The sequence below is a fragment of the Carassius auratus genome, chromosome 10 (assembly GCF_003368295.1).
Source record: "Carassius auratus strain Wakin chromosome 10, ASM336829v1, whole genome shotgun sequence".
NCBI lineage: Eukaryota > Metazoa > Chordata > Actinopteri > Cypriniformes > Cyprinidae > Carassius > Carassius auratus.
Window position 1 is genome coordinate 306,829 of NC_039252.1, and position 14,813 is coordinate 321,641.

General features: G+C 37.3%; 1 protein-coding gene across 2 annotated transcripts in view; it reads right to left on the bottom strand.

Annotated features, from left to right (window-relative positions):
* Positions 1-9,675: 9,675 nt before the first annotated feature.
* LOC113109500 (solute carrier family 12 member 2-like) overlaps positions 9,676-14,813 on the bottom strand; it is a 46,077-nt gene continuing 40,939 nt past the window's right edge. For both annotated transcript variants that reach the window (XM_026273054.1, XM_026273053.1), the window contains 2 exons: positions 12,279-12,346; positions 9,676-12,158 (listed from right to left, as the gene is read on the bottom strand). In XM_026273054.1, the coding sequence (XP_026128839.1) occupies positions 12,023-12,158; positions 12,279-12,346 (204 nt within the window). In that variant the 3' untranslated portion in view covers positions 9,676-12,022. The remainder of the gene's footprint in view (positions 12,159-12,278; positions 12,347-14,813) is intronic.

The following is a 14,813-nucleotide window of genomic DNA, read 5'->3' on the forward strand; positions in this document are numbered from 1 at the left end:
ATATTGGGGTCTTGGCCTTTGGTGTATAGTTAAATATGCAAGAAAGATACACAATCCTTAACTTAATTTTTGTCCAGGTAAACTCTACGGATGGAGTTTACAGGTGAGTATGCAAGGGCGATGCACTGGTATTTCACTCGGGGCGTACAAGTAAGTATGCAGAAGGACAACTGGGTCTTTACTTTGGACGTACAGGTGAGTATACAAGGGCAACTAGAGCTTGACTCTGGGCATACAAGTATACAAGGACAATACGCTGGCTCTTAGCTTTAGGCGTACAGAGGGGTATACAGGTAAGTATACAAGGGCAATATGCTGGCTCTTAGCTTTAGATGTACAGTGGGGTATAAAGGGGCAACTGGAGCTTTGCTCTGGGCATGCAGGTGGGTATACAGTGACAATACTGAATGGATACAACCTACAGACCCTCGAAGAGGTGGACGTCAGGCTTTAGCCCTTTTCAGCTCGGGGGTCTAGAGAGGGTGTATATGTCACGACAACTGTGGTCTTCTTCACCCGGGACAGACTTCCCAGACCAACACTCAACACGGTCACCTCCAACAGTGGAAACACTTCCATGACGACTCAGAGCCTCAAGCTCAGACCTGTAGGACTGGTAACGGATAGACGGAGTTCCTTCACAAATCTACTTAGCTTCAGTGAATATATGGAGAAAGACACACCACCTCTCGTATTTAACCAAGATTGGATAGAAGTACAGATTGAAGTTGCTGCACGTTGGGCCTTCCACGGCCTCAGCTGGTGCCACCACGCTGGGTGACTTCAGGTAGGTTTGTGCAACCGGGTATGTACCTCAGGAATGACTCAAACGCTTCCCTCTCCTCTCTTCCAGACAACGGACCAGAGATCTAGACAGGGGCGAACCTCTGAAAGCACTCCACAAACAGGTATTCATACACAAGGGCTACACAGCTGGATGTTCATATAGCAGCCAACACTTCTCTCAGTCGTCGTCCCCCACAATATGCACACTGTTCCTTACTTGCTATTGTTGACACGTCACCACTCGGTGGAGTAGGAGTCCAAAGCCAAGAGCGGGCATGTATATAAAAGACGGTCGTCTCACAACACCGGTGCACATTCTTCTCCACAGGGTTTTCTCTCCCAGCCTACAGGGTGATTACTGACAACATGACACAGCACGACACTGCAGACTTCAAGTGTACACACAGCAAAGAAAAGGACTCACCCACTGCACTCCACACACTCACAGTGAATTAGGGTCAAAACCACATAGGACCGGGGACCAAAATGAATGGACCACATAGGACCAAAATGAATGGATTAGTTCCTGGACGTTGGGGGCACCAAAGCAACAGACGGCCAGAGGAAACGTCACAGCCACGACAAGGCACCAGACTCCTTTTTCACTGGTTCCGGCTCACCCACCAATCCTATTACGGTGGGGCCGCTCACACTGGTCACAACTCACAAGAGGTATATGGATATTCCACACTTGCAAAATAATAATGAATAAATAATAATGAATATTTCAGTTTACTCACACTTTCATTAACACTGGATCTTTCCACTTCTCTTCCAGATAACTGACATCCAACACAACTGGCAGCACGATCTCCTTCCTGCAATCCTAGCAGATCTTCAATGTGTGTTAACTTCACATCACACAATGCATCTGAGCACAATGCTCCAATAAAGATATTCGTATACTCAGCCCTGTGTGTGTGTATCTCTCTATGCCCAAGCTCCACAGTACCCCCTCTCTCTCCCCCTCTCTCTCTCTCTCTCTCTCTCTCTCTCTCAAAATGAATGGATGGATGATTCAGCTGCAGGTGCCATCTACTTGAACGCAAAAATGCAAATCTTTCGGGGGGACACACAGTGCATTATGGGTATTCTCTAGCCATAAGCAGTAAGTGTGCATTGTGGGATTGAATGATTGCACTCGAGAACATCCACTATCGCTTTGGACACCACTAAAATGGATGTCCCCTATTTGAGGGTTTATATATGAATACAGTATTGTTCAAAATAATAGCAGTACAATGTGACTAACCAGAATAATCAAGGTTTTTCGTATATTTTTTTATTGCTACGTGGCAAACAAGTTACCAGTAGGTTCAGTAGATTCTCAGAAAACAAATGAGACCCAGCATTCATGATATGCATGCTCTTAAGGCTGTGCAATTGGGCAATTAGTTGAATTAGTTGAAAGGGGTGTGTTCAAAAAAATAGCAGTGTGGCATTCAATCACTGAGGTCATAAATTTTGTGAAGAAACAGGTGTGAATCAGGTGGCCCCTATTTAAGGATGAAGCCAACACTTGTTGAACATGCATTTGAAAGCTGAGGAAAATGGGTCGTTCAAGACATTGTTCAGAAGAACAGCGTACTTTGATTAAAAAGTTGATTAGAGAGGGGAAAACCTATAAAGAGGTGCAAAAAATGATAGGCTGTTCAGCTAAAATGATCTCCAATGCCTTAAAATGGAGAGCAAAACCAGAGAGACGTGGAAGAAAACGGAAGACAACCATCAAAAAGGATAGAAAAATAACCAGAATGGCAAAGGCTCAGCCAATGATCACCTCCAGGATGATCAAAGACAGTCTGGAGTTACCTGTAAGTACTGTGACAGTTAGAAGTCGTCTGTGTGAAGCTAATCTATTTTCAAGAATCCCCCGCAAAGTCCCTCTGTTAAAAAAAAGGCATGTGCAGAAGAGGTTACAATTTGCCAAAGAACACATCAACTGGCCTAAAGAGAAATGGAGGAACATTTTGTGGACTGATGAGAGTAAAATTGTTCTTTTTGGGTCCAAGGGCCACAGGCAGTTTGTGAGACGACCCCCAAACTCTGAATTCAAGCCACAGTACACAGTGAAGACAGTGAAGCATGGAGGTGCAAGCATCATGATATGGGCATGTTTCTCCTACTATGGTGTTGGGCCTATTTATCGCATACCAGGGATCATGGATCAGTTTGCATATGTTAAAATACTTGAAGAGGTCATGTTGCCCTATGCTGAAGAGGACATGCCCTTGAAATGGTTGTTTCAACAAGACAATGACCCAAAACACACTAGTAAACGGGCAAAGTCTTGGTTCCAAACCAACAAAATTAATGTTATGGAGTGGCCAGCCCAATCTCCAGACCTTAATCCAATTGAGAACTTGTGGGGTGATATCAAAAATGCTGTTTCTGAAGCAAAACCAAGAAATGTGAATGAATTGTGGAATGTTGTTAAAGAATCATGGAGTGGAATAACAGCTGAGAGGTGCCACAAGTTGGTTGACTCCATGCCACACAGATGTCAAGCAGTTTTAAAAACTGTGGTCATACAACTAAATATTAGTTTAGTGATTCACAGGATTGCTAAATCCCAGAAAAAAAAAATGTTTGTACAAAATAGTTTTGAGTTTGTACAGTCAAAGGTAGACACTGCTATTTTTTTGAACACACCCCTTTCAACTAATTGCCCAATTGCACAGCCTTAAGAGCGTGCATATCATGAATGCTGGGTCTTGTTTGTTTTCTGACAATCTACTGAACCTACTGGTAACTTGTTTGCCACGTAGCAATAAAAAATATACTAAAAACCTTGATTATTCTGGTTAGTCACATTGTACTGCTATTATTTTGAACAATACTGTACATGCTTTGAATACATGACCGTGAACTGTTCTCACACACACACTGATCTAATCATACTCACTATCCCTTAACCCTCATTGGAAAAAAAATGGCAAAAGTTTTCTAATTCAAAATGTGAGGTGTCCTCATAAACCATATTTAAATCATAATACAAATACCTTTACACACAATTATCTTTAAAAAGCAAGCATACAAGCACATATACAGTCTCACTGCAAAACATTTTATTCTTCTCCATGGATTGAATGAGTCCAATATGAGATCAGAGATGATAGCCTAAATTACTTTCTGCTCCAAATATCATAAAGCAGACTTAATTGTATCAACTTTAATTCAACTATAATTAAGTTAAAACTGTACTATTATAATTTAGAAGTAAAATGTTTACAAATGCCGTTGTATTTGACCATTAATGTTATGGTGCTGATGGTTTTCCTGGCATGAAGTTTTCTGACAAATTTTCCTAAATTTTTTTATAAAAGATTTCACAAGATGGGTGCACAGACAGTAAAAGAAATGTACACAGCGACCACATTGGATTCAACGGAGTAAAGTCAATTAGAAGCACGCACTTACTGGGGGTGGAGCGTACTGCGCAGACTCAAACTGAGCTTGATGACATAGATGCCACGTGAGAAACCTGTCTGACAATTGTAAGTCTTCTAATAGCTGTGCCAAGAGAAATCTGAATCACCGACCGAATCTTGCAGACGTTGTTGCATAATCTTGTCCCGTTGCTTTTATGGACTCTCTATGGGCTTCTCCCTTGACTTCATGCCTCCACGTCCCCCCGATAGCCTCATAGACAGAACAAGATTGCCTGCGAGCTTCTCCTCTTGTCCATATGGTAATTTCTCTACTGTGCGACAAAGAGTCGCAGGTTGAGACACATTCGTTAGCCTATTTTTACAATAACTGCTTCTACGGGACCATAACGTAAGATACAAGGTAATTTTTGTTTTTCTTTAGAAATAATTAATGGACAAATTGAGTCTTTAAATGGCTCAGATGTAAAATTATTCGCTGTCAAAAAAAAGAATGGGAGTCAATGGAATGCTAACAGCAGGTGGGGGTCTGCTAGCCAATGGCGGCGCCCAGGGATGCTTAAAAAAAATATGAAACCCTGCCCCCCTGGATGGGTGTAGATTATCAGACAGTATGTGCCATATGTGAACTGTGAAAAATGTAATCCGTGAGATACATAAAGGCTTTACATGTAATTCTTACTTGTTGTATAACTGAGAAAATGTTATTACCAGTCCATAGGACAAATTACTAAATATGGCAAGCCGAATTGACTTATCAAGAATTCATATCCTTCGAATGAATATCAACAATTACATTTTCACTAGTTAAAATGTTTATTCTTGATATTAGGAATTCAATTTCTACTAGTAACAATTGCTATTTTTAATATCAGCAATTACATTTCCACTAGTAACAATGTTAATTCTTGATATGAACATTTATATTTTCACTAGTTAAAATGCTAATTCTTGATTTCAGGAATTATATTTCAGCTAGTAAAAATTATAATTCTTGATATCTGTAATTGTATTTTCATTCAAATTTAATTGTTGATATCAAGAATTACTTACTAGTTGAAATTCCAATTTCACAAATCAGAAACAATTCATACTAGTAAAAAACTTTATTTTTGATATCAATAATACAATGGTTACTAGTACAGACTTATCGTAAGGCATTTTAGCATTTAAAACTTGGTTTTGACTATCCATAAATGTAATTTCGTATATTCAGATTTGTAATTCGGATAGTCATAATTATAATTTGACATAATGATAATTAGAGATATCTGCAATTATAATTGCACCAGTAAGAAATTGGATTAGAGATATCTCTAAATACTTTATGACTAGTCAAAACTACATTTAAGATATCTGTAAATACTTTATAGATATCTTCAGTAGACGCATCATACATCCACAAATGTAATTATAGATATCTCTAATTCCATTTCGACTAGTCACAATTATAGTTAAAATGTTATTACCAGTCCATAGGTCAAATTACTAAATATGGCAAGCCGTATTGACTTTTATTCATTGGCAGGATATGAATTCTTTATATCAATATCTTGAGATATCTGAATTGCAATTCTCCTAGTCGAATTGCTGTTGTGTGATGTCAGAATAAATTTACTCCGCTCCTCCCCGCTTACTCTACTAACTGCTAACAACATAATAAACGTCTGCTTTTGTTGTCACGGAGAGAAAAGAAACTGGATGAAGTGCTTCATGGATTATTAAATAAATCTGGATGGATCTTGAAATTATATTTACACTGTTAAAATAGCAAGATTTTCTGCTATTTATACTACTTATTTATAGTGGCAATTATCTGCATCTCAGTATTGTAGTACATTATAAAACAGTACACAATAATAACGTAGTGAGTGTAAATGATCATTTTAATTAACATTTTTAAATGGATGCCACCTTACTGGGACAAAAAAACCCTGCCCAATGGCTGACATGAGGCTTATACATGTGTTCATTTGTAAATAAAGGCTAACAAAATGTAAACCACAGCACACGCGTCTCAACTTCAAGAAATAAAACAGGACAAAAGCATTTTACACATGCTCCAGCTACATTTTTATTTCCATACTTTTTAATGAATTCTGTATAGAAAAGTTTAAAATCACCCAAAGACACAGGACCTTTATTATACAACTCTTAGACAAAATTGTGGATGTCAATGGTTTCCAAGCTAGGATTGGTTAGATAAAATGTTTAAGGTGGGGCTCAGCAAAGGTGTATTTGCATGCACATTGTAGATATCTATAAACATATTTTGACTAGTCAAATTGTTGATTCCAGATATCTACATTGCAATTACGCCTAGTCACAAAGCTAAATGTAGATATCTCTAAATATAGTTCTTCCCAGTCAAAAATCAGATTGGGATATCCATAATTAAATTGCAGATATCTTTAAATGTGTTTTTCATATCTTTAAAAATTTGGAATTAAAGATATCTTAAATTGAATTTTGACTAGTCAAATCATATTTAAAGATATCTTGAATTGGAATTACGACTAGTCAAAACTCAATTGAAGATATCCAAAAATATTTTTCAATGACTTCCATTGAAAAATATGACTAATCATAATCACATTGTAGATTTCTTAATTCCAATTACGACGAGTCATAATTGGACTATAGATATCTGGAATTACAATTGTGACTTTTCGATGTCTGTTCTTGATATCAACAATTTAATTGTCACTAGTGGCAATATTTATTTCTGATATCATGAATGTGATTGTTACTAGTAAGAAAGCCATTTTAGATATCAGAAATTACCCTCCCAATTGTTGATATCAGAAATACATTTTCAGATATCAGAAATAAACATCACTAGTAACAATTACATTTTTGATATCAATAATTAACATTTTTACTAGTATGAAATACAAAGCTGATATGTGCATTTAGAATTGTAACTAGTAACAAATAATTTTGATATCTGTAATAGTTTTGGCGCCGTTTTAACATTTAAACATATGAATTGTTGATATCAACTATTTAATTATTGATATCAGGAATTATATTTCCACTAGTAATGTAATACATTATTGATATAAAAAATGATGTCATGACTCACAGGAATGCGTTTATCATATAAAAAATTTAATTACAACTAATAATACACATACTTCTTGATATCAGTAACTTAATTCTTACATGTTAAAATTTAATTTTCACTAGTAAAATTTTTTATTTTAGATTTCATGAATTCCCTTTTTGGATATGTGCATAATTTAATGACGAATGCAACCCTTTATGAATGTTTATGGCGGATAGATGACAAGATACAGAGCCCAACAGAGAATGGGCACATTCGATTGCCCTCTCATGAAAATAAAACGCTATTTTTAGGCTATTTTTTAATAATTATTTTGTTTTTATTTTGCCAGAGGCTATTTAACTCCAAAAAATACAAAGAATACAAAGAGACCTTGACATCCTGTCACATTCAGTGGCGAAGATGGTAGAGCATTAAGGATGTTTTTAGACGCGATGGACCCGGGTTCAATTCTGCCTTCTGCCGAGCTCTTTCTTTATCCTTTTCACATTGGAAAGGCATATATTTTCAATAATCAAAAAGTGAAAAATAATGTGAATAAGGTTAGGGCTAGTTGTAGGGGCGGCGTCCATTTAATCATTTGTAAACAAAAATTATAATTTACACTCAATGTGCTATTATTGTAGCCTATAACGTTTTAAAATGTGGCCTACTACAATAATGAGGTGCACATATTGGTCACTATTTGCAATAAGTAGTACGAACAGCATCAAACTACAATTACCTGTAAGAAAATACTCATATTATTAAAGTGTAAATAGAATCTATTGCTAATAAAATGTGCTATTTTCACTTAGTGTAAATATAATTAATTGTATTTTAAATAGATGCAGTAAATAAATGCAGTAAATGTGTATAACCGTAGTTTAATATTAAGTGCATAGAAATGTGAAATGCGTGAACATAATTTACCCCAATAAAACAAACTTGATTAAATATACAGTATCTTACAGAATTGAGTACACCTCTCCGATTTTGTAAATATTTTATTATATCTTTTCATGTGACACTGAAGAAATGACACTTTGTTACAATGTAAAGTAGTGAGTGTACAGTTTGTGCAACAGTGTAAATTTACTTTATCATTCATCTTGTCCACTGATGCTTCAAGAACTGGACATGTTAACTAAAAATAATTCCTATTAGGATACCACTCATTCATATAGCTAACAATATAAAAGTCCAGTAAACAGTTTGTATGATGCATTATTATCTGTAATGTTTTCCTTTTAGTTATATTTTTTATTTAATCTATTAGAAGAAAGTGTAATAAAACCAAAAATAAACACCTGAAAAAGCGACATGAAGTTATTTTAAACTAAATGAATGCCTTGTTCACTTTAACTTTATCCAAAGGACTTGGTGGACAATAAAAAGAAACAGCATAAACTTATTTATTATTATTATTTTTTTTTACAATTAAAAAAATAATAAAAATAAAATTAATCCAGCCATAATATAATTTTCAAGTTTGAATGACAAACATAAAATAAAGGAGAAGCCGTTTCTGCACATGGATGTTCTTCTGCCATCTCTGGCCAATGCTGACGCTAGAACGTGGCAAAATCTAATTAATATTCATGATTTCATTACCTTAGCTATTCTTACATGTAAAAATGGCATTTCTACATTTCTTATTTTTACTAGTTAATGTTATTTAAGATATCAATAATTCTATTTTCACTAGTTGCAAGGACAATTTCAGATATCAACTGCCTTTGTTAATATCAATTATTACTGTGTTACTAGTTAAAATTTGAATTCTTGATATCAGTAATTGTATTTCAACATGTTACAATTGTTATTTCTGATATCTGAAAATGCATTTCTTACTAGTAACAATCACATTCATGATATCAGAAATAAATATAGTCACTAGTGACAATTAAATTGTTGATATCAAGAATCGACGTCGGTACTAGTAACCATGTGATTATTGATATCAAAAATAAAGGTCTTTACTAGTAAGAATTGTATTTCTGATATGTGAAATAGGAATTTCTTGATATCAACAATTAAATTTGAATGGCAGCCTATGGTGACATTTAACTAGTGAAAATAAAATTACAGATATCTGAGGGTACTGAGTACCTCATACTGAGGGTGAATAAAAGTAAATTTGGCTTGCCATAACTAAAAGCCTATATTACTCAATGAGTAGACTAGCATACAGCAGATATTTTCTATTAACAGCTGAAAATCTTTTTTCTCTTATTGATATGATATCAATCATATGAACTCTGACACAGTGAAGATCAGTCACTCATGGTGTTCATCATGATTCTGAGCAGCTCCAGTTTAAGCGGATCTCGAGTGCACTATAAGACACTAGTTTGGATAAACGGACAGTCAGCATGCTAATGCTAAACTGAGAGCATGAGCTCCAGACCCCGGGCCTAAGTCAGAAGATCACCAACAGACACAGACTGCAGCAACTGATTATCATTTCAATTTATTTTAATATATTGCAATAAAGATGTACAAAGCGTTGATACCCTTAACCATTAAAATGTTAGAAAAAAGCATACATGTGACAAATAACAGTACAGTATATCAAAACATTACTGTTCCAGCTCGATCAGTCGGTCAGTTCCAGCCTCGTGGTTCAGCAGGACACAAACCACTGCTCAACAGAGCCTTCTTTAATAGGCATAGAAAAGATAGAAATGTGACCAAACACTGAAAAATCAGACCAAAGATGAGAATCTGCAGACTAAAACCTAACAACTACAAAAAGAAAATCGATTCACATGAAACTACTGTAACAGAAGAAAGAAAAAGAAAGAAAACCCCTGAAATAAATACATTTGCTGTTATTATTCCACTCCTTTGATTAATCTGGTTAGGTTAAAGATATTTACAAGGTAGTGAGGAAGTGTAGTGTGAACTAGAGCTGACCTCGAGGTGTGAACTGGTTTGGACACGCAGCAATAAGCTAACGAGAGAACATGAAACGATGAGATACGCCAGGACATGCCCAGGGCAACAGAGAAACTAAAAACACTTCTACAGAAGCACTAGAGGCTGCAGCTAGATCAGTGAGAAACACACACGTTATATGCTTGTGACTATATCTAAATATAGTGTACAAGTATCTTAATCATTCAAGATCATAGGTAATAGTTGAATTGGTGATTGAGTCGTGGTGGAGTGAATGAGTGCTGTAGCACACCAACATACAAACACAGAACACGTCAGCGTCACTAACGTCACCCACTTCAAACCAAACACATGCGGAGCACACGGCTACATACTTTAAATACTAGTTTATATCGAGAACTATAAATATGAATAATATATTCATTCTAACTTTGTCACATGGAGTATTTCTCAGGCTGTGAATCGTACGCACACAGAACTGCGACAGCACAACACACGGAGTCTGTGAGCAAAACTAGTGTTGAAACGAAAGCAGAACGCAATGGACACGCAAACGCTTATCCCATGAGGCCAACGGACCAACACGCCGCTTCATTATAGTGTTAATCTAAGACATGATGGGCCATACCACAAACATCCCAGCATTCAATCACAAGAGTCCACCGGACAAACATTCAGGAACAGAACAGAGCGAATCCGCATGGGTTTTCTCAACGGCTCTGAAGAAAAACCAACGCTAACGATGAACCCGGCACTCAGTCCTGAGTTTAGATGCACCATTTCAACGAGTCGCACGCAGTCCATCTGCATAGAGGAACAAATCTGTCTCATTCAGCGCCGGATACATTCTTACAGCTTCAAACCACACATGAACACATCTCGGGACCTGGATGTACGACTCCAGACTGCTTTATACAACGGACAGAGTGTGTAGATGGGAGGACTTCTGGTCTGGAGAACATTCGGCTTTAGCCAGTATGGCTTGAAGACAGTAATCATCTGTTAAGGCAAAGGTCTGGTCTGTAGCAGGATCTGTGACTGGAGGGCTTCGCTCTCATTTGGTTGATTGTTAGTTTGGATCTGACGGCTCTTTCTCCTTCAGACAGACGGCACTCATCAGCCTCTCTTCATCACACCAAAACCATTCAACTGCACACTAATATAGGGACAACTAATATAGTTCTGGTCAAGTTTTTTACATCAGACTACTTGAAAGATGATTGTAATCACCCTGTAGTTCAGCTCGAACATTGTAAGAAGAACATGGAGGGGCAGTTAGCGCTGCGCTAGAACTCCACAACTCATCCAATGCTTAAAGGAAGACAAAACTTTGAACTAAAATAAAATAATAATCTGCCTACAAAAAAGCGATTAAGTGTTTTCAGATGCGGCGCGGTGGAAAACTCAGTCCACTCGCGTTAAAATGTGATAAAATCAAGGAAGATTTACATTTAAAACCCAATAAAAACGAGCAGCCTACACTATTTCGTAATAAATCACCAGTCAGGGAAAAGAGTAAGATTGAATCTGATTGCACAGGAAGGCACATCCACAAGGCTATAAAAAGTGTTGCAAAGAATCGTGTTTTTCTTCAAAGTGAGGAAATAAGAAATGAGGTGATTATTGCTTCATCAAGAGCAAATTAAATAAAAAAAGAGGGAAAAAATAAAAATCCACAACGCAAAGTTGCGACAATCATAGTAATGATAACAACAATCAGTGTAACAAGGTGTGCTCGGAAACCTGTGAGCTGAGGACAATATAAACCGCCATTGATCTTTCCTGTGAGCTCTGCGGCGTGGAAGGAGTCTGTTTGTTTCAGCTCGGCTCAAGAAACGTCCATCAGCATCATTAAAATCATCATCATCATCATCATCATCATCATGAGTCTGAGAGCGCTCTACGAGTAGAAGGTGAGGACGCTCTGATGGTTCCCACGCACCAAGAGGATGGGCGGCAGGTCTTTGGATAGTGTGTCCAGCCAGGCCATGTAAAGAGCGCTGGAGACGGCTCCTTTCCTGGCCAGCGGCATGCTCCTGTGACACACACACACACACACACACACACAGTATCAGAGCTGGCTGAAACACCTCTCTCAGCACTACACCAGCAGGTGGCAGCAAGAGACCGTCTTTACGCTGGTGTTCCTAACTTACATGACGATGAGGTTGGCTGTGCTCGAGTGCTCCTTCAACAGCTCGTTCAGTCGGATCTGACGGTTACTCTGAGGAAACAAACAAATCAATTAGCAGGAAGACTGAAGATGCTGTATCTGTTAGCAGCTGAGAAAACAAACTCTGCAGACAAGCATTTGGAAACAGAAAACAGTGCCTAACCCTAACCCAACAGAGTCATTCTGAGCACTCCAGCTAGTCTGTGTCTTAACCTTAAAGTCTTAGTTCTCCCAAAAATGAGAATTAAACTGAAAGTGTTTTACTCACCCAAGGCATCCTAGGTGTATTTGTATATTTAAAAAGTTGGGTTTTGATCTCTATGCTGCGTTTCCTTTGCATGTGCAAAGCTGAGCTCATACATCATTCCCATGGAACTGCTTCTGGTTTACAACAGTGAGCTCAAGCTACAGTAAACTGATTATTACATTTTGAATATGGATATTTCTCTTACAAAAATGCATTGGTTTGCTACAGGAGGACATCGTTCACTCCCCGGAGCCGCGTGAGACACTTTTTTTTAATGGAGGGTCACTTTTTATTTCAGGTCTTTTGGACAGAAGCATGCAACAGCTGCTGAGTGCAATGATAGAGCTTGAAATATATTTTTTATATGGATTCGTCTGTAACAAGAAAGTCATATACACCTAGGATGCTTTAGGGATGAGTAAAACGCAGATTAAATTTAAATCTTTTGGATGAACTAACACTTTAACTTTGGAAAAAGCAGAGAGAGCCATCAGCCGAGCAACCATTACCTCAGTGAAGATCATGTGTGCTGCTCTGGTTCTGTTCTCAATCAGTCTGCTCTTCATCAGAACTAACAGTGATAGGTTAGGACCTGAAATACCTCACCTTGGCCCTGTTCTCATCTTTAAAGGAGTCATATGATGCGATTTCAAGTTTTCCATTCTCTTAGAAGTGTAATAAGCTGTTTGTAAATAGATAAGATTCCTATAGTTGCAAAGACTCGTCTCAAACCCAAAGAGACATTCTTTATAAAAAGACTCGTACTAAAACGCCTCGTGTAAACACGCCCCTAACATGTCTATGTCACGATGTGGGAAGATTTGCACAACGCCATCCAAATATTCATGCAAAGAAAGGCGGCGTAACTTTGAAATTCTTGCTGCTGCCATCATGTTGTAGAGACATAGTTTTGTTGTGAAAGTGAAAAGAGGACACAGCTAGAAATCAGTGGTGATGTTGTACCGACCACATAAGAATAGTTCAACCTAAATATTCAGATGTGTGCAGCACATTATATGGAGGACTGTTTCCTGGCTGTTCTGACTCACAGTCTGTAAGTACGTCTACATATATAAAGGATTTGACACTGATGATTCAAACATGAGTTTTGAGAAGTGTAAAGTAGAGCTTGTTTGTCTTTTCACCGATATCAAATGTAGACATGGTTTTGTGTTTACACAGCGCATAAAAACACAGTATAAGTCATTATAATCTGTAAATATGTCCCCAGTGGCTCATCAGTAATGGGTTTTATTGTTTTTGTCTTGTCGCGCCGGTGTTCTGACAGGGACATGCATCACAGTACGGTGAGGGGCGTAACATTTCTGTAACACACTTGATGCATTCAGCCAATCACAACACACTGAATATCTGGCCAATCAGCATACACCTCGCTTTTCTGAATTATGAGCTTTGTAAAAATCGACGTGTTTCCAAAAGGTAGGGCATAGAAAAGAAACAATAAATGTACAGTATGTGGAAAAAATAATGTTTTTTTTACCTTAAACTCTCTGAGACATGGACTATGGATTAATGTTTATTGCAACAGGGACACAATCTGTACTGTTAAAAGCACTATATAAATAAAGGTGACTTGACCAAATACGCAAAATTATGTTCTTTTTAGCAAAATCATACGACCCCCGTTAAACTTTGATTTCATCACTTGTGGGGTACCACAGGGCTCAATGTTGGGTCCTTTTTGTCCTCTCTTAACAAACTATCAACGTATTGCTCTTTTCTAAACCATTACTCAAATAAAGCGAGGTCTTTAAATCCAATATACCTGTAAATGGGAGTCAGTGCAGAGGGCAGTTTAAGATTTTGCCATTGATTTTAAAGGGTTTACATTATTGACCAACTAGTTCAAAATCTTATATTATAAAATGTCTTCAAATAATTTATTTTGTTAAGTGATAATTTCTGTTTGGTCAAAACGGTCAATGAGGAGTGGATTTCTTACACCACAAAGTGCCTCATAGTGTTGCTTTTGCATTGCACTGCATGTTTTGATTAAACAAGCAACATACACACTAACATTTAAAGGTGCTGCGACAACAATACCAAATAATTCCCTACTAAACTGCTCCTCTTTGTTGGCTAGACTAAGAGAAGACCCCGGCTGATGCTCTTTCAGTTGGACAGGACCTGATGAACACGCTACTGGATTTATTTTTATTTTATTTTGAGAGGTTCACATATTTTGCCCAGCAATTATGTTTCCTGTTGGATGGTTTAGATTGAAAATAGAATATTTTGTGCATTTCTTCC